Consider the following 20,383-nt stretch of genomic DNA (forward strand, 5'->3'; position numbering starts at 1 on the left):
TCTGAGACCGACGTTGCTTAACTTCACCTGATTTGTGATCTGTGGGCTGTGCACAGGACCACGTGGATGATGATGATGATGATGATGATGTACGTGATACGTCCTGGAAATACAAGGAAGCACTAAAGAGGGTGATGCATTTGTTTTAAGTCCAGCGTCCTAATCTCCAAAGCATTTGCAGCTTTATGAGATGAGGTGAAATGGGGTTTAACGTCGCGTCCAAGATTATTGCACTTATATAGCGACGTGCATGTACGTGTGTGTGTTTGTGTGGCTGCTTGTACTAGCCTGGACTGATGCCGATTTATAGTGCTAGCCCACTGAGATACCATGCCGCAGTTTAACATGAATACCCCACTCAGACACAGTATACTGACTCCGAGCCGACCAGTCCTTGTTTTAGCCCCTTAATGTTGAGCGCCAGACAGGGTAACAACAAGTACCCCTGACCTTCCGCTCTCCGGGCGGATTCTCCACCAGTAGACCACGGAGTTGGTCTCTGTTACTAAGACACTGTATAGATGTAATGTGTAACTATAGAACGTCATCACGGGGGCAGTGCTTTACCATGGGAAGTGATGTATCACTGTGTACATATGCTGGAGGATGGTGGGGGAAGAGGTTGTTTAGCCTACTGCTAAAATGTTCGCTCGTCACGCCGAAGACCCGGGTTCGATTCCCGACATGGGCACAATGTCTGAAGCCAATTTCTGGTGTCCCCTGTTGTGATATTGCTGGAATATTGTTACAAGCGGCATAAAATCATATCGACTCTCTCACATATGCAGGGCAGTGGTCATTCTTCACTTGTATGTACTGAGGTCACCCAAACTGTTACCTTGATTTGGGTGGTCGGGTAGCCTAGTGGTTAAAGCGTTTGCTCAACACGCCGATGACCCGGGTTCGATTCACGACATGGGTACAATGTGTGAAGCCCATTTCTGGTGTCCCCCGCCGTGATATTGCTGGAATATTGCTAAAAGCGGCGTAAAACCATACTCACTAACTCACTCACTCCCGTTACTTTGATTATCTCCCCTGAATCATGTACACAAACCAGTTGCTCACTCCCACTGTCCATGACACACTAAGTCTGTCCGTGGTGCGGCCATTTCGTGTGTATCGATGCATTCCGAGTTGGATTCCTTTCCATCTGCCAAAACCATTTGTCATCATCAAAAGATTGTCATGTTTGCCTTGTACAGAGATGTCTTTGTATAAACAGTCATTTTGTATTTACTGGATTTGTTATTTGTGGAATTAGGGACCGACCATTTGATATTCTGGGGGCATTTTGTATTTCTTTTTGCATCAAGCAGACATACAAGCCTTGATATAACTGACATAGTGTTGAAAGCAATAACATTCAAAACACATCTTTCACATCGATACAATACACAGTCGATTGCTTCACGATCTTGTTGGTTGGTTGGTTGGTTTGTTGTTTTACGCCGCACTCAGCAATATTCCAGCTATAGGATGGCGGTCTGTAAATAATAGAGTCTGGACCAGACAATCCAGTGATTAATATCATGAGCATCGATTCGCGCAATTGGGATGGATGACATGCATCAACCAAGACAGCGAGCCTGACCACCTGATCCCGTTAGTTGCCTTTTACAACAAGCATAGTCACCTTTTATGGCAAGCATTGGTTGCTGAAGACCTATTCTACCCCGGGATCTTCACCGGTCTCACGATCTTGGAGCGCTAGCTCTTGTAAATTCGTTCCAGTTGGAGGGGCGGTTTGGTAGCCTTGTTGTTAAAGTGTTTGCTCGCCATGCCAAAGCCCCGGGTTTAATTCCCCAGATGGGTACAATGCTCATTTCAGGTGTCCCCCGCTGTGATATTGCTGGAATATAAGCTTTCTACAGGAACTCTCGCAGATGTGAGACAGACAGGAAGCCACTCTGAAATGGTTTGAAGTCAGCCTGGAATATGTGATGGCATAATGTCATAATGAACTCTCCTATTTAGCAGAATGATGAAAAAAAACTACTAAATCAATCAATGTTTATTCATCAAGTCATTGCATCATTGTTTGAGAGAGTAACAGCATATCTACATTGATATGTTGTTCTACATCAATGATTGTTTAGGTGCACTGATTTTTTTTGCACCAAATGTTGCAAGATATTTCACAGTTTCTGGAATTCTTTTAAGATATAAATCTTTAGCCACAAAAAAACCACAAAATTTTACTAATTTTAACTATATTTTAGATCGGAGGCAGCAGCAAAATCAGATATTTTTTAAAATAAAACTATGAGGCAAGATACCTTTTTTCTAAAAATGTGGCAGACAATTTATTTTTTTCCCTACAATGAGAGACATAAGAATTTTTTTCAAGAATTTTTAGGGCACCATTTATTTGCGGATAAAATCCCAGCATTTCATAATGAAAAAGCCATCGCAGGCCTACAAATTTGATATGTTATACCCCATACCACATAACATAATGCATCACAATACATACAACAAGAAAACAGTGTTATCACATCCTGCCATGAATGAGTTGGGTTTAACGCCGCTCTGAACAGTATTCCAGTTATATCACGGCGTGTCAGCTTAATGTGGGAGGAAAGCCCGAAGTGATGCAGGTCTCAGACGTTTACCACTTCGGTGAAACCCACGAGCACGGGTATGGTGCTGACATACCTAGAAACATAATCGGGGCGAACCGGGATTCGAACCCACAATCAAATGTTTCTGGTTTGACCAAGGAAACAAAATCGGCACCTTAGATGACTGGGCCACCCGCTCTCTCTTCTCCGTCATGACACACAGTTAGAATGTAGACAGGCACTGGGCAGGCTTCATGTCATGAGAAAATCTGACAAAAATTAAAATTGATACACACAAAAGATCCTTTCTCTGGAATAAGCAATTTAGGGCACAGATTGTTAAACTCAGTCTTGATAAGTATAGATTCTCTTTGATAAGCTTGCAAAATTTCATTCATATGACTTGAGTAGTTTCTGAAAAAACTTGTCCCCATTGACGACACCATGCACTAAGTGAAATAACATGTAAAAAGTAATTTACAGCACCAATTTCCAAACTCAGCCTTGACAATATCCATTAGTTAAGCATGTAAACTTTCATTCATGAAACTTAAGTAGTTTCTGAGAAAACATCTCCCCATTTTTCACTGTATTCACAAAGTTGAAAAGTATGGAGACTCATAAAAGACAATATCACAACATATGGTCACATGATCCTTGATTCAGGTGAGCTACATGTAAGAAACATGGTTATTCACATCTTCCCGAGGCAAGGGAGTTAACTGACTATAAAAGTCCAGTTTCCACCCTTGCCGAACTAGGCTGGTATTATAGAGTTACATTTTGGCTGGACTAACCAATCCATGCATAGTCCAATCAAAATTGCGCATCAAAATCGAAACCCGGTTCGTAAACTGTCATGCAGATTTCGGTCGATTGCAGGATTTGCAAAGCATGTGCAACGCAAACTCTTCAGCAGATATTTTCCAAATCTTTTCATGTTTTTAATCAAGGCGCTCACATGATTTGATGCACTTCGCAATGTAAGACCCGTTTTATTACAATATAGATCTTGATTATCGATCAGATCGTACTGACTGGGCGCCACCATTTTGTGTGAAGCAAATGCAAGTGATACGAGAGGTTGAATCTGATTGGTCCATAGGAGAGGCATAAAATGGACATAACTGGTAATAGTCACTGTAGGCGCTATGATCGAGCCCAGTAATTCAAGCCTAGTTCGGCAAGGGTGGAAACTGGACTTTTAAAGTCAGTTAACTCTCTTGCCTCGGGAAGATGGGTTTTTCATGTTGCTTCAGTTCATTGATCTGCCAGTATTGCTGCCGTGACCTCTAGCGACCAACTCTGAGAGTATATCTCCTTAATGGCAGAAACAGAGAACTGGGGAAACATCGCATGTAAAGTCTCAAGATCAGAGTTCATTTCGGGGGTCATGTGATCAGTGTTCCTATCTCTCATTGGCTGATCTTGTTCCAGTTGTTGTCGCTCATTGGCTGGGTGAGAACGAGGCTGAGGGTCACTTGACCTGGATGGAATGGAGATATTGGAGGAACTTGATGGATTTGAAGCCTTGGGGGGAACATCTGAAACATGAACTAACACATCAGTATCAATTAACAGGGTATTGTGTAGTGTGACCATGGTCCTGGTCCTGTGAGGAAAGCTGTGATGCAGGTCTTAGGCGTTTACCGCTTTGGTGAAACCTAGAGTATGGGTAAGGTGCTGAAAATCAGAGAAACAAACAGGGTGAACCGGGATTCAAACCCACAATCATAGGTTCCAGGCATGCCTAAGGGATGCAACTCTGCACAGTAATTTATGAGAAAACTTATTCCTATTGCAGACACAAACACTTTGTTAAAATAACATGGATCAAGGGTAGTACCTAAGTGTGTATGCTCAAAATCTAAAAACAAGTAGTAAGGGAAGTAGCTCTAGAAAAAAAAAAATTACGGGACCAATTTTCGAACACAGTCTTAAAAAGTGTCTCTTAGATAAACCTGCCAAGTTTCCTTCATGCAATGTCAGTAGTTTTGGAGAAAACTTGTCCCTATTGCAGACACTATGGACTTAGTTGAAAAGCTTGAGCTATAACTCTGTAAAAAATGAATTTAGGACAACAATTTTCGAACTCATTTAAAATTTGTCCCATTCATTTGAGAAGCGGACAGACAGACGGAAAGATGGACAAACTTGGTTCCTCTATCCCCAGCCCCTCTTCATCACAAGAGAATACAATAGTCAACATCCATACAAAATAAATACCAAAAAATGAATTGTCATTTCTGCATGGATTGGGACAATCTCATTAGAATTAGACCTCAGTTCTCGCTACCGCTTAACAAAAATCTGAGGACATCCCATTAGGGGTCCTGTCAGAACGACCTTTCATCCGACCAATCAGAGCATCGCTTACCAGATTATGAAAGTGACAGTCGGAATGTGATTTCTAATCATACAACCTCGAAAACTTTAACTCCGAACGATAGTTACGGGTTTAACGACTGAATCCATACAATCTAGACTATCTATTAGCCATTCCAGAATGTTCTTTTGTTTAGGTTTCAAATTTGTCAAAATATGTTCCAAAGATTAGTCGCCAATTTGAAATTAGTGCCGTAAAGCTCGAGAAAGCTGTCTTCTGACTGGTCATTCCATTGGTCGGTCAAAGTTGTCGCAAGGTCGGTCTGACGTGACCCGTAATGGGATGTCTTCAGATCTTTGTTTCGCGGTAGCGAGAACTAAGGTCTCATTTTAATGAGATTGGGCCAATTTAAGAGCACAATGTTACACGGATGAGATTTTTCTGCCACACGTCCTTCCCATTATGCTACAAAATAACGTCATTCTCTAACAAGACAATGTCTGACCTCACACGGCAACAGCCTTTTCCAGGGCCAACTTGCACAAAGTGATCTTAGCGCTAAGATGATCGTAACTCCCATACTTTAACATTGGCTTAAAATAGCCATAGTCCTAAGATCGCTCTGTGCAAGTGGGCCCAGGAATAAAAACATCCAGGTCCTGCCACGGCCCTCAAGATTAAAACCCAATCAAACGTTTATTGGATGCACTGGATCAACAACTACGATCATGTCAGCAACAACTACGATCACGTCAGCAACAACTACGATCACGTCAGCAACAGCTACGATCACATCAGCAACAACCACAGAACCCCCAACAGTTGGCACAAGCACTGCAGGCAGGATGGGAGGACATTCCCCAGGCCGCAATTCAGGATCTGATTGCTTCCTTGGGACGACGATGCCGGTCAGTTTCGGACTCTAATGATGGACATATAAGATATTGAGAAAAGATGACCTTCACCTTGACAATCTACTGTTCCATCTGTGCCATATGGAAACTGGGTCAATGATAATGATGTGTGCCAATTTTGAACAATCGATTACCATCTGTTGATTATTTACATGATATATAAAATATACATCTAAAATCACTTTAGCGTTTCTGAAGAATCTCAGTCTAAACAAATACTTAACTAAGTGGTGCAATTTAGTTACACCATGTGGCATTTAGAGTGAGTGAGTATTATTTTATGCCTCTTTAGCAATATTCCATTGCAGCGATATCTACAATGTAGTTATCGCTTGATCTCACCCAAGCGATATCTCCTGTGGGAGCCAGTTTTGGATGATAAAAAGACATATTCCCTCATGGTGCCATCATATAAATATCACAAGGAAATATTACATGGTAGTTTTGGGTGGTTGGGTAGCACAGTGGTTTAAGCATTTGTTGCTGAGGCCAAGTTTGATTCCCCAGTGCAATGTGTAAAGTCCATATCTCTCTGCCTTGGTATAACTGCAACCCGTGAAGATCCGGGGTAGAATAGGTCTTCAGCAACCCATGCTTGCCGTTGTCAAAAAAGGCGACTAACGGGATCGGGTGGTCAGGCTCGCTGAGTTGGTTGATGCGTCATCATATCCTTATTGCGTGGATCGATGACAATGATATCAATCACTGAACTGTCTGGTCCAGACTTAATTATTTACAAACCACCATCATATAGCTGGAATATTGCTAAGTGCAGCATTAAACAACAAACAAACAAACAAACAAAAACGGTATGGCTGGCATATTGATAAAAGTGGTACTAAACCATACTCACTCACTCACTCACTCACTCACTCACTCACTCACTCATACTGCTTTTGTAGAATAATACTAATATAGTATTTGCAGAATACTTCCTAAAGTACTTTAATACTTGTACATTAAAACGGAAGAGTGTTCAACATCTTACCTTTCGGAGCAGGTTGTTCGAATTTGTCCAGAAATTTGTTTTTAATCCTGGAAGGAAGACAAATAATATCCATAAGGCTCAATTACAGTCAAACAATTACAGTCAAACAATAACAGTCAAACAATCACAGTCAAACAATTACAGTCAAACAATAACTGTCAAACAATTACAGTCAAACAATAACTGTCAAACAATTACAGTCAAACAATTACAGTCAAACAATAACTGTCAAACAATTACAGTCAAACAATAACTGTCAAACAATTACAGTCAAACAATTACAGTCAAACAATCACAGTCAAACAATAACTGTCAAACAATCACAGTCAAACAATAACTGTCAAACAATTACAGTCAAACAATCACAGTCAAACAATTACAGTCAAACAATAACTGTCAAACAATTACAGTAAAACAATCACAGTCAAACAATAACTGTCAAACAATCACAGTCAAACAATCACAGTCAAACAATAACTGTCAAACAATCACAGTCAAACAATTACAGTCAAACAATAACTGTCAAACAATTACAGTCAAACAATCACAGTCAAACAATAACTGTCAAACAATCACAGTCAAACAATTACAGTCAAACAATAACTGTCAAACAATCACAGTCAAACAATTACAGTCAAACAATAACTGTCAAACAATCACAGTCAAACAATTAGTCAAACAATAACTGTCAAACAATTACAGTCAAACAATTACAGTCAAACAATCACAGTCAAACAATTACAGTCAAACAATCACAGTCAAACAATTACAGTCAAACAATAACTGTCAAACAATCACAGTCAAACAATTAGTCAAACAATAACTGTCAAACAATTACAGTCAAACAATTACAGTCAAACAATCACAGTCAAACAATTACAGTCAAACAATCACAGTCAAACAATTACAGTCAAACAATAACTGTCAAACAATTACAGTCAAACAATTACAGTCAAACAATCACAGTCAAACAATTACAGTCAAACAATCACAGTCAAACAATTACAGTCAAACAATTACAGTCAAACAATCACAGTCAAACAATTACAGTCAAACAATCACTGTCAAACAATTACAGTCAAACAATCACAGTCAAACAATTACAGTCAAACAATAACTGTCAAACAATCACAGTCAAACAATTACAGTCAAACAATAACAGTCAAACAATTACAGTCAAACAATAACTGTCAAACAATAACAGTCAAACAATTACAGTCAAACAATTACCCTTCACTGAGGATTTAAACATCAGGATCAGCGTGATCAAAATAACATCAAACTTAAGAAAACAATACAGTTATTTCTCAAGAAATACTTGTTACAGTTTGGTATTTTAGCTTAACCACATACTGTAATAAAAGTGTTGTTTAATTTTGAAAATCTTTCAAGGATATTTGTACTTTAGCAGCTCAAAATTAATTTAGTATTGTTGACTATTTTGCGTAGTGAAACCAATAACGCATGAACTCTATTTATTTCTTTTCTAATATGAAATACAATTCAAAAAGAATAATGATAACTATAAGTCCCTACTTCTCCATTTCTTCTCTTTTCTTTTCATCTTCTCTCTGTGCTCGCCTCTCATTCTTCTCTGTCTGAAATCATAAAAAAGCTATCTCAGATGTGTCGCTAACAGATCACCCAACCATTTTTGATATAATAATGATGTTACTGGCACTGAGAAATAATGCATGCATCACCTTGATCCATTGGGAAGAATAACTCTAATTTCCCCACACATTCATGACGTTGATCCATACAATCTGCCATGGAGTTATCTCCCTTAGATAGGGTGATGTGACCTAAAAAGGGGACCGTCACATTCAAGATTATTTCACTGTTTAGTGACGTGCATGGGGGTTTGTGTAGTGAGGGTGGCTGCTTGTACTCGTCTGGACTTGCGCCGATTTCATAGTGTTTGCCCCCTGCAATACCACGCCACAGTTTGATTTTGTATGCCTCTCAGTCACATTATACTGGCGTTTTATCCCCTTAATACGGGGTGGTCGGGTAGCCTAGTGGTTAAAGCGTTTGCTCGTCACGCCGAAGACCTGGGTTCGATTCCCGAGATAGGTACAATGTGTGAAGCCCATTTCTGGTGTCCCCCGCCATGATATTGCTGGAATATTGCTAAAAGCGGCGTAAAACCATTCTCACTCACTCACTCACTCCCCTTAATACAGAGAGCCAGGCTAACAATTGCTTAACTGTGCCTAATGTAACATTACTGCATTGAAGGCAATGATGAAATATAATGTCGACTACCTCTGAAAATAGAAAAATAGGAACTTTACAATCCCAATTTTGAACAAAATTACAATTTTGAAATTTGCCACAGCAACATGACCTTTAAATACTTTGTCTTGGGATGAAAAATAACATGTTTGGTGTTTGACTTACATTCCTCCTGGCGTCCATCTTCTTCTTTGAGAACTCCTCCTCCAGATGTCTTTTCTCCTCCTCCTTCCTCTTCCTCTGTCGCTCCTGGCAACAAGCATTGTTTCATGTGTAGAGGGCAATAATTGATAGAACAACTCATGCACAATCTCATCAAAATCCAATTGCAGGTCATGTAAGAACAACCTTTCATCTTACCAATCAGTGCATGGCTTAACAGATCATGATAGCGGAAATACCAACTTGAATATATACACAAACACGGTTTATTGAGCAGCAGTTGTAACAAGTATATAACAATGTCATTCAAACAATAGCAATTACACAATGGGCATCCGGTGAGTTATCACTGCTGGGGTCAAGAGTGCTACCCACTCGTGTCAAGCTTGTTGACACCTTCTCCGCATACCAATCAGTGAACTGTTATTGGTTCAATTATTATATTGCCTTTGAACTTTCTTAATGCCAGTCAACAGAGTAAACATATAAACTGTGTTTTGTTTTTAGGAAAACACTTTTTATTGTTTTTACGGAAGTGCTCTACTCAGTGCTAATAAGCGGTGCTTGTGTTTGATTGGATTAAGGTAAGGATGTGTATTATTCCCCTGGGGATGGGGTGGGGGGAGTGGCATTGATACTGAGTCCCATTTTTGGTAAGGGGTCAGCAGTCGTATAACTTTGGAGACGCATTAATTTCCAGTTTTGCTGTAATTCAATAGCCTTTAATAGCTGTTACAACAATAATCACAAATCCGCTTCCAGTAAGCGATCCATGTTTTTATGTGTAACCCATTCTGGACTTTGTATCCACCCATCACTGGCGACAGTTCACAAGGTCACTCCATCTCATGACATGTTTGTTTGTTTGTTTGTTGTTTAACACCACACTAAGCAATATTCCAGCTGTATGACGGTGGTCTGTATATAATTGAGTCTGAGCCAGACAATCCAGTGATTGACGTTATGAGCATCGATCAACGCAATTGAGACCGATGACACGAATCAACTAAGTCAGCAAGCCTGACCACCCGATCCCGTTAGTCGTCTCTTACAACAAAGTCGCAAAGTCGCCTTTTACGGCTAGCATAGTTTGCAATATGACCTATTCTACCCCGGATATCTCATGACATGCCTTGTCTTATTTAATGATGAACCAGACATCATAACAATAGCCATAATCATGGCCAGGCAAACCAGTGGTTGATAGTATGAATGACGTCGTATGTCGCCGTGGTACGATGATAAACAATGAGTGCTGCATTAAAAAACAAAGATGGCCACATGGCGTTGATATCAATGAAACTGACCAGCATGTTGAACTTGGCACTTGCGTTGGTCATTGCCATTTTACTCCTTGCTTCAGTCTCGGTCATCTCGCCTCCACCTGAAGCAGAGTCAGGGATAGTCTGTCATACAGACCCTGATACAAATATATATCAAATACAGCCCATGCAAGTCTATAATGTTTGGCAAGTCTAGATTACTGCAGTATCTGAAAATGAAGAGAGTCACTTGGCTCCTGTTTATCATATTTTTATTAAGATAACTGAACAACTGTTTTTTCTGTACGATATGTTCATTTCAGAGACTAGAAGTTAGCCTAAATCAGAGGCTACATTATGACAGCTGAACCCAGCTGAAACAGCTTGAGTGGCTTTCTAGAGGCTGGTGGGTATAAGGTAAGAAAACGTACAACTTTAGGCTAAAATAAAATAAAGTCTGCCGCACGTTTCGTGTTTATTTCCATTTTCCCCAAAATTAAAAAAATCCTAATACCTAAAAAAATGCGATCCAATCTAGCCCGTAGTTACTTCCCTTTACATGTGCACTGCTTTTCTGCGCATCTCGTGTTATGGTCATGGCTTCATTAGCAGTTTGTATGGTTGTTTATGTAGGGAGGCCCTTTCCCAGGTTGATGGTACACAACTGTTTATTTGGATACATACTGGTTTGAAGAAGCTACGAAAATTTAAAAAAAACACCGCCCGTACTATATTTTTAAAAGTCCTTGTCTGAGTACCAATTCTTTAATGTTTTTACGCCTTTTGGATAACAACTTCTTACAATGTTGGTATATTCGATGTAGATGATCTTATCAAGCAAAAGACTATTTTAATTATGATTCAATCAGCTTGTCACTGTTTAGTCCTTTTAATCCTTATCCTTACTGCACATCTGGCTTCACTGCATGTGTGCTTCATTATCCGTCTGCTTCATTATCCATGTGCTTCATTACCCGTGTGCTTCATTATCCATGTGCTTTATTATCCATGTGCTTCATTATCTATGTGCTTCATTACCCATGTGCTTCATTATCTATGTGCTTTATTATCCATGTGCTTCATTATCTATGTGCTTCATTACCCATGTGCCTCATTATCCATTTGCTTTATTATCCGTGTGCTTCTTTACCTGTGTGCTTCATTATCCATGTGCTTCATTATCCATTTGCTTTATTATCCATGTGCTTTATTACCTGTGTGCTTCATTATCCATTTGCTTTATTACCTGTGTGCTTCACCCAATTACCTGTATGCTACTTGTTATCTCTTACCATTGTTGTCAATGTTAATCTGCTGTTTATCACAACATGTCATGCTTATATATACTTCATACACTTGATTGTTGTCACTCCGGCTTGATAACGGGGTAAGAATCTACATCGAAACGTCGCTATAAGCAATAAACCAGAAGTTGTTATCCATAACGTTGCCTGTTTTCCTACCTAGCCAATGTTAGATGTTTTAAACATGCCCTTATAATTTGTGAATTAAATCCAGACATAATGATGGTCTACAAATCCTGTATTTGATAACACAATAGGACAGATTGGCCAAGAACAGTTGGGACAAGTACTGAAATAGACTTGAGTTACTGGAGCCTCAAAATATTTTATTCAACTTCATCTTTGAGAACATGTAAAACAAATATTTTTGTTTCCCAACATATTTGATATTGTTTAAGACTGATATGTTTGTTAGATATATTCGGTGCATATTTCTTGAATTGGTAGATTGAAATAACTGGCTTCTGATGTGTATTGACAGGGTATGAAATACTTGCCAGCCCTGACCAAAACCTGCCTGCCCACTATAATCATATGTTTCTCAGGATAATTTAATTAAAAATATGAAAACTGATTGCTTGTAGCATAAGTGCATCGCTAAATGTTAGGTTGTCTAAAAGCTAACGGGGTTTCTTTTTGGTTACATTTTATCATTCATTTTACATCTGAATTAATGCTTATCATCGGGAAATATTTAGAATATTTTCACCTATGAAATATAACCCAACTGTCGGGGAGGGGGATTTGAAAATCTCTCAGCCCGAGTTCAAATCAACCCGTCTCGGACGGTCGGGCAGGCAGGCAGGTATTTCGAACACTGGTATTGATGAGATGTTACGTCCCTAATGTCTCACCTACTGTTCCATGATATGAGACGTGGCCTGGCTTGTTCTCAGCCTTGTGTCTCTCATAGGCTTCTGTTTCACGCCGGGCCTCTGGAAAGGAGAGAAATTATTATCACAAGGATGTTTAGGCGGTGGGGTGGTGGGTGTATGAGGGGGGGGAGGGGGGAGGGGGTAGGGGGATAGGTGAGGAAGTGTTTATACCTGAACATTCATACAGAATATGTTATAACAAACACAGATATAACTATAAGGCCACACTTTTTATATTTTATGTTTCATGGATTTATTCCAGCCGTTCCTCGCATGGTTGGTCGAAATAAAAGTTAAAAACAAATAGCTATGTCAATCATTTATGTATTTTTTTATTTATATGAAAATCAATTTCCCATGGAGATAAAACTGCAGCTGGCTTCTTGAATCACTGATAGTGGTGTAGACATGGAATATTGCTGAGTGCGGTGTAAAACAACAGAAATATACCTATCGTATCATGACCTATGTATCGTAATACCCTATTCGCTGTAATAAGCGCCTGGGGCGCTCTCAAAATTAGAAATAGGGGGCTCTTATTAGAATATGATTTTGGTGAGAGAAAAAACAGAGATGAAAGATTGTAAATTTCGTGGTTTATGCTGACAGCCTGAAAAGATACAAAAGAAAGGCATGTGCGTATCATACACAACAGATATATTTATCCAGAATTTAATAGCCCATAATTAAGGGTGCATATAACACACGAGTGCGTATTATAAACAAATAAATAAGTCTTGTGTAACTTGATCAATCGGAAGGAATGCTAATTGGGATTGTTCACTAGCCAATATATTAGCAAATATCGCCGTGGGCGCTTATTAGAGCGGGGCGCTTTTTACGTTGAATACGGTATGTATCATATCCTGACCTTCTTATATCGTCTCACCCAAATAACCTTGTTAACTGAATCTCATGAACAACATCAACAGAATATTTCTATTGTTTTATTCCCATAAATTTCATTAGAAAGAGACCCGTGAAGATTCCGGGGTAGAATAGGTCTTCAGCAACCCATACTTGCCGTAAAAGGCGACTATGCTTGTCGTAAAAGGCGACTAACGGGATCGGGTGGTCAGGCTCGCTGACTTGGTTGATACATGTCATCGTATCCCAATTGCGTGGATCGATGCTCATGATGTCAATCACTGGATTGTCTGGTCCAGATTCGATTATTTACAGACCACCGTCATATAGCTGTAATATTGCTGAGTGCGGCGTTAAACAGCAAACCAACCAACCAACCAATCATTAGAAAGAGAAAGCTATTAGTTCAAGATAAGGATATAATATTTATTCTTCTGCACAAAGAGACGTTACTCTGGTTTGTGAACCAGGAGAAACCATGTGAGTGAGTGAGTCACATTTAGTGTAACCGTAGAGTTCTAGATAATTTGTTGTCATTAAACAACATATCACGTGACTAACCACGGGTCCGGGTAGTCCTGTGGGTACCCGGGTCCTACTCAGTACCAACCCGACACGAGTACCCGAGTTACCCGTCCCAGCCCTACTATACACTATGACCCATTGCATTAAGCCAACATTAAGAGTGAGTGAGTGAGTTGAGTTTAACGCCGCTTTTAACAGTATTACAGTTATATCACGGCGTGTCAGCTTGATGTGGGAGGAAAGCCCGAAGTGATGCAGGTCTCAAACTTTTACCACTTCGGTGAAACCCACGAGCACGAGTATGGTGCTGACAAATCTAAAAAACATAATCAGGGCGAACCGGGATTCGAACCCACAATCATAGGTTTCTGGCGTGCCCAAGAGACGCAACTCTGCACAGCGAATCGCGGCGCCTTAGACGACTGGGCCACCCGTGCCCCCCTAGAGTAATCATGTGCTTTCAGAGACAAGGCAAATGTTTCATAAAAACGTGAATATTGTTATGTATACGTACGCTCAGAAATCTGTTGCCTTTTCTTCTCGTTGGGACTGATTACAGAATATGCTCCTTGACTGTTACCATAAAAGAAAACATAATATATTAACAGCCCAAAAATATGATTGTTAAATCATCACAAATTATTTGTTAATTAATAATTAACCACACAAGACAATGATTAATCATATGCAGAATGGACAGGTCAAGCAAGGGACTGGTCATTTATTGTAGGAGGCGGGTGGTGTGGTGATATCTTGGTTAAAAATGGTAGACTGAAGATTATGGTAGCCCCTAGGCCCTTTTGCAGGAGGTGAGGTGAAATGGAGTTTAACGTCGCATCCAAGATTATTGCACTTATATAGCGATGTGCATGTAGGTGTGTGTGTGTTTGTGTGGCTGCTTGTACTAGTCCGGACTGATGCCGATTTATAGTGCTAGCCCACCGGGATACAATGCCGCAGTTTAACATGAATACCCCACTCAGACACAGTATACTGACTCCGAGCCGACCAGTCCTTGTTTTAGCCCCTTAATGCCGAGCGCAAGACAGGGTAACAACAAGTACCATCTTTTAACGTCTTTTGGTATGACACAGCCGGGGATCGAACCCCGGACCCGGAGGAGGTCCTTTTGCAGGACAGTATGTTTAAGTTTACCATTTACTTCAATGTAATTCCTAAGTAATTATATTTATTCATAACTAGTATTTTGTGTCACCCATAGTCCAAGAGTACTTTTCTTCAGTTTTACTTGATTTGCCAAACACTACAACTTTTGTTTTGTCACCTTTAATCTTTATTTTCGTTGTTGCACAAAATACACTCAGACCATCAAGTAACATTTTTATTTTTTATTTTTTTATTTACTTATTTATTTATTTTTTGGAGGGGTGGGGGTGGGGATCAGCAAATAGTACTAACTCATCAGCAAATGAAAAATGTTGTCAGATTTGATATAATGTGGAAGATCATTGAGGTATATAATAAATAATGTGTGAGACATAAAGCATCCTCGTATTCCTCCTATGTTGGTTTTAAAGGATTTATAAGAGATATCATATTACATTTCTGAGATTATATTTGATAATAGCTTTATGAGAAGTAGTGATCTGTCAACTGAACCTTTTGAATGACTTTTTGTAGTTTTTTATTCTTACTGTTTGTAGAATCTATTAATGTTTTAAAAACAAATACATTATCTGATGTTCATTAGCCCCTTCTGAATCCAGACTGACAGAAGTCTTGTAATTGATTTTTTTACCAAGTTTACCCAAGTAGCTGCTTAGTGCAATACCCCTGTAATTGTTAGGGTCAGTCTTATCAGTCTTGTCAGTCTTATATGATTGTACTGTTAAAAGACATTTTAACTTTTCATATACATGTGTCATTCACATTGTGAATATATCCTATAACTACCATTTTTTCTTCTCCTCACTCGTTTAAAAAGAGCAAACCCAACTCACTGAACCTTGATCTCTGCTGACCATCTGCATAAATTAGACCAAGTGGTCTAGAGCGTGACAGGCACTGGTCAGTCCAGTGACACAGTGTGGGGATAGGAGATGGGGGTATCATTTTGGGCTGGGACGGGTAACTCGGGTATCCGGGTTGAGTGGGTACTGAGTAGGACCCAGGTACCCACAGGACTACCCAGACTCATGGTTAGTCACGTGATATATGACTAAACTTATCTCGAAATCTATGGTTACACTACAAGACACTAATGTTCACATTTCTTTCTGACTATGCACCCATTCCTTCTGATTTTTCACGTGGTTGAATAAAGATATAGCTTAAGTCAAGTTCAGTGTATGCATGACCAGATTGTTTAATACATGTATCTAAATACATTTTGCCACGGCTATGCTAAAAAAGTTCCCCATTGGACAATTTGAGACATCACCTGATACCTACAGTGGGTACCCGGGTAGGCTCGGGTAATAGGGGGGCGGGTACCCGGGTAGTAAATTTGGACTCGTCCCAGCCCTAGTATCATTGCCTGTGGGAGGGGGGGAGTAGGGGGTGTTGACACTGCATAAGTCATGTGCAAAAGAATTGTGTTAACTTTAGTAATGATATAGAAGGATGTGAAATAGTTTTCAAAAGATGAAAATGTCCTAAAGCCATTTGTTATTTGTTACAGCAAAAATCACAGGTAAGTTCCATTTAAGATTAACTAAGCACACTTAACAGGCCTCAAAATTGCGACTAAAACGGTCGCCAATGCGACTTAAATTTCAGTTTGGCTACCGTCTAAAATTCAGAGTTAGCCAAATGACTACCTCAAAAAATATCTTGTGGCAACTAAATTCTATTGTTACACATCTGGTGACGCAAAAATAAATAACAGCTGATCTTGGAAAACATGTCTGCTAATAATTCATCCTAAAGTCGACAACGAACGAATACATAAATATCAATGTAATGAGTATGTTATTTCAGTTGACAGTGCTCATTGGATAAGCAAGCCTGAACGATGTACCTATATAGTCTAGTAACATAAATTGCATCATTGTTCGAGTCACAAAATCAAGTACAGTTTCCACTAATATACAATTCCAAGACTAGTGCTATGACTTGTACATATTATAATAGTTATTTGATAAAAGATAATTTCAAATGGTTTTGGCTACCTACAATATTAGCTTGACTTCTTGATTTTACCACTGGCTACCGGGAAAAAACAAACTTGTAGCCATATGGCTACTTTGTAAAGATTTAAACTTTGAGGCGTGCTTAATTCTATACTTGTGCTGCTTACTGAGACACTCTCTGGTCAGTATTACCGGTCCCTGTCTGGTCCGTATTACCAGCCCCTCCCTCGTCCTCCTCGCCTGATCTTGGGGGGTACGTTCCTCCTGGTCTTGGGGGGTGCGTCCCTCCTTGTCGACGGGGGTATGCCCCTCCTCGTCCCCCTCGCGACCCCATGTCTGGATTGTACATCCCCGCTCTAGTTGACGGATTAACTCTGCCTCGAACTGACCGACTTCTGACTGCTCCTCGTCCCGTGGGTGCCCCTCGCGCCGCACCCCTCGTGGCAGCTTGGTTTCCTGTGCCTCTGGTAGACCCGCGGGGCCTGTTGGTAACTGATGGACGCGATGTGAATGTCTTACTCATTATGCTATTTTCACTTTCGCTTCTCGGATGCAGTTTCTGTTTCTGTTCATAGAGCTGACTTGCACATCTCCGTGTTGACGTTTGCGTTGTTGGGGAATCCCCATAATATCAAAGCGCCATCTCCCGGAACACTGTAAGGGAGGTAAAAAAGTATTCATTCACGTTCATGAACATTCAACTGAAGATATGCGATGCATCCGGTCTCAGGATCGAGTCTTGACAGAGACTTTTTCATATCCTCGAACACTTGTGGCGCAAATGTTGAGTGAGTGAGTATAGTTTTACGCCACTTTTAGCAATATTCCAGCAATATCACGGCAATTGATCAATTTATGGATACCTCTGTTCGGTATCTGTTATTGATCTTCCTTTTCATAAAACAATGTTTTTTAGGTTGTTTTTTTGCAACAGTAAAATAATATAAATAATCACAGTTTCTGCTCGTATTCGGTTGCACATTGTATCTGATAATCAAATCACTTTTCATTTTATGGACCCTAAAAGAGGAACTAGACGCGGATATATGCTGGGACTGGCACTAAATCTCTAGACTAACATCTAGTCTCTGAAATTATTATTTTATAGAATATTACACTTGTTACATTCTCTTGATACAATTATTAAAAAAGAGCCCAGAGACTTCCTCCATTTTTTAACTTGCATTGGATAAATTTGCTTCATGGTCTGTGTAACTTAATTTTTCAAACATTTTAAGTTCAAAAATGAGTTATTTTCGATTTTCCACATAGTACAGTAAACTACGGTTATAACGAACTCAAAGGGACCACTAAATTAATTTCGTTATAACCGTAGTTCGTTATAAGCATATATACAGCATATATACAACAAATGGCCGGGACTAAAAATAAGTTCGTTATATCGGTCAGTTCGTTATTAGCGTGTTCGTTATAACTGTAGTTTACTTTACTGTCATAAGCATGCTCATCAGATCCCTTTGGCAACAGTTACTGTAAATCTCACGTGTGTCTAACAATACAACCCGTGTGATACGTGGTGACAAGTAACAGTAAAAACTGACACTTGGCCAGTCCTTGTTTTAGCCCCGTAGTCAGACAGGGTAACAAGTACCATCTTCTAACGTCTTTTGGTGAGGTGAAATTGGGTTTAACGTCGCGTCCAAGATTATTGCACTTATATAGCGACGTGCATGTACGTGTGTGTGTGTGTGTGTGTGTGTGTGTGGCTGCTTGTACTAGTCCGGACTGATGCCGATTTATAGTGCTAGCTCACTGAGATACCATGCCGCAGTTTAACATGAATACCCCACTCAGACACAGTATACTGACTCCGAGCCGACCAGTCCTTGTTTTAGCCCCTTAATGCCGAGCGCCAGACAGGGTAACAACAAGTACCATCTTTTAACGGCTTTTGGTATGACGCGGTCGAGGATCGAACCCCGGACCTTCCGCTCTCCGGGCGGACGCTCTATCACTAGACCACGGAGGCGGTCACGTCTTTTGGTATGACGTGATCAGTGAGTTGAACTCCTGACCTTCTGCTCCCTGGGTAGACGCTCTATCCACTGGACCACGGAGGCGGTACCAAGATAAGGTATAGTTTGTTTGTTTGTTTGTTTGTTTGTAGAGGTTCGAAGAGTGATATGCTTGTATGTCTGAATGCTGATAGTCAGAAATCACAAATTCTTCCACAACTGCTTACCCCTCGTTTACACATACGTTTACTGGACATGAAACGCACGGTATTTGTACTATACTTATGGGCCCTTGAAGACACCGGGATAGAATAGGTCTTCAGCAACCCATGCTTGCCGTAAAAGGTGACTATGCTTGTCGTAAAAGGCGACTAACGGGATCGGGTGGTCAGGCTCGCTGACTTGGTTGATGCATGTCATCGATCCATATTGCGTGGATCGATGCTCATGATATTAATAACTGGATTGTCTGGTCCAGACTCGATTATTTACAGACCGCCGTCATATAGCTGGAATATTGCTGAGTGCGGCGTTAAACAACAAACCAACCAACAACAAAAACTTACTGTACTTATATTAACGAAGCCTTTTTGGGTAATTTTCATGCGTTACACATGCATTTGTATAATGATGCTTTCATCCTGTAGTCGTGCGAGGCTATGGAATTGACATTGTTGTCATTCTCACTGACTTGGTTGATGGAATGTCCTCGAATCCTGATAGCGTGGATCGATGCTCATAATATCAACCACTGGATTGGCTGATTCAGACTCGAAAGCCAGTTATTTTTTCCTCGTGACAGTTTTCAATGGGTTTGGAAGGAGGAGTTTGAAATTATTTAGCAAGTTCAAATCTGTATAATTAAACATTATTCTAATTATTTTCATGTACCACGTGGCCTCTTTTGACCATGTTCCTTGTGGCCCGAAGAATGAAGTGAAGTCCCGGTGTGTGTGCATGCGTTTGCTAGCGCGCGTGTGTTTGCGTGTGCGTGAGTGCGAGTGTGTGCGTGCGTGGTGTGTGTGCGTGTGTCTGCGTGAAAGCGTGCGTGCTAGTGTGTGCGTGAGTGCGTGCGTGGTGTGTGTGCGTGAAAGCGTGCGTCCGTGCTAGTGTGTGCGTGCGTTGTGTGTGTTGAGTGCGAGTGTGTGTGTGCGTGATGTGTGTTGAGTGCGAATGTGTGTGGGCGTGTGTCTGCGTGAAATCGTGCGCGCGTGCGTGTGTGTGTGTGTGCGTAGTGTGGAAAAATGCAGGCTTGACATGCTGAATGTCCTGAAACTATGTTGTGAAATC

General features: G+C 40.3%; 1 protein-coding gene across 1 annotated transcript; it reads right to left on the minus strand.

Annotated features, from left to right (window-relative positions):
* Window positions 1–2,739: 2,739 nt before the first annotated feature.
* LOC139441570 (epithelial-stromal interaction protein 1-like) lies at window positions 2,740–17,713 on the minus strand. Its single transcript, XM_071222387.1, has 8 exons — window positions 17,285–17,713; window positions 14,540–14,598; window positions 12,613–12,693; window positions 10,500–10,576; window positions 9,196–9,279; window positions 8,329–8,390; window positions 6,793–6,839; window positions 2,740–4,108 (listed from the first exon to the last, which is right to left on the minus strand). The coding sequence occupies exons 1-8, from the start codon at window positions 17,638–17,640 to the stop codon at window positions 3,825–3,827; spliced, it is 1,050 nt and encodes a 349-aa protein (XP_071078488.1). The 5' UTR covers window positions 17,641–17,713; the 3' UTR covers window positions 2,740–3,824.
* Between the last annotated feature and the right edge of the window lie 2,670 nt (window positions 17,714–20,383).

This window comes from Haliotis cracherodii, unplaced genomic scaffold, assembly GCF_022045235.1.
Source record: "Haliotis cracherodii isolate W230 unplaced genomic scaffold, xgHalCrac1.p SCAF_41, whole genome shotgun sequence".
Taxonomy (NCBI): Eukaryota; Metazoa; Mollusca; class Gastropoda; order Lepetellida; family Haliotidae; genus Haliotis; species Haliotis cracherodii.

What these genes read in the sequence shown, in the direction of transcription:
- LOC139441570 (XM_071222387.1), bottom strand. Translation starts at nt 17,640, where the DNA reads ATGAGTAAGACATTCACATCGCGTCCATCAGTTACCAACAGGCCCCGC. An exon ending in ACTGACCAGAGAGTGTCTCA is followed by an intron (nt 14,599 to 17,284) that starts GTAAGCAGCACA and finishes TTATGGTAACAG; the next exon opens with TCAAGGAGCATATTCTGTAA. An exon ending in AGATGGACGCCAGGAGGAAT is followed by an intron (nt 8,391 to 9,195) that starts GTAAGTCAAACA and finishes TTATGATTTCAG; the next exon opens with ACAGAGAAGAATGAGAGGCG.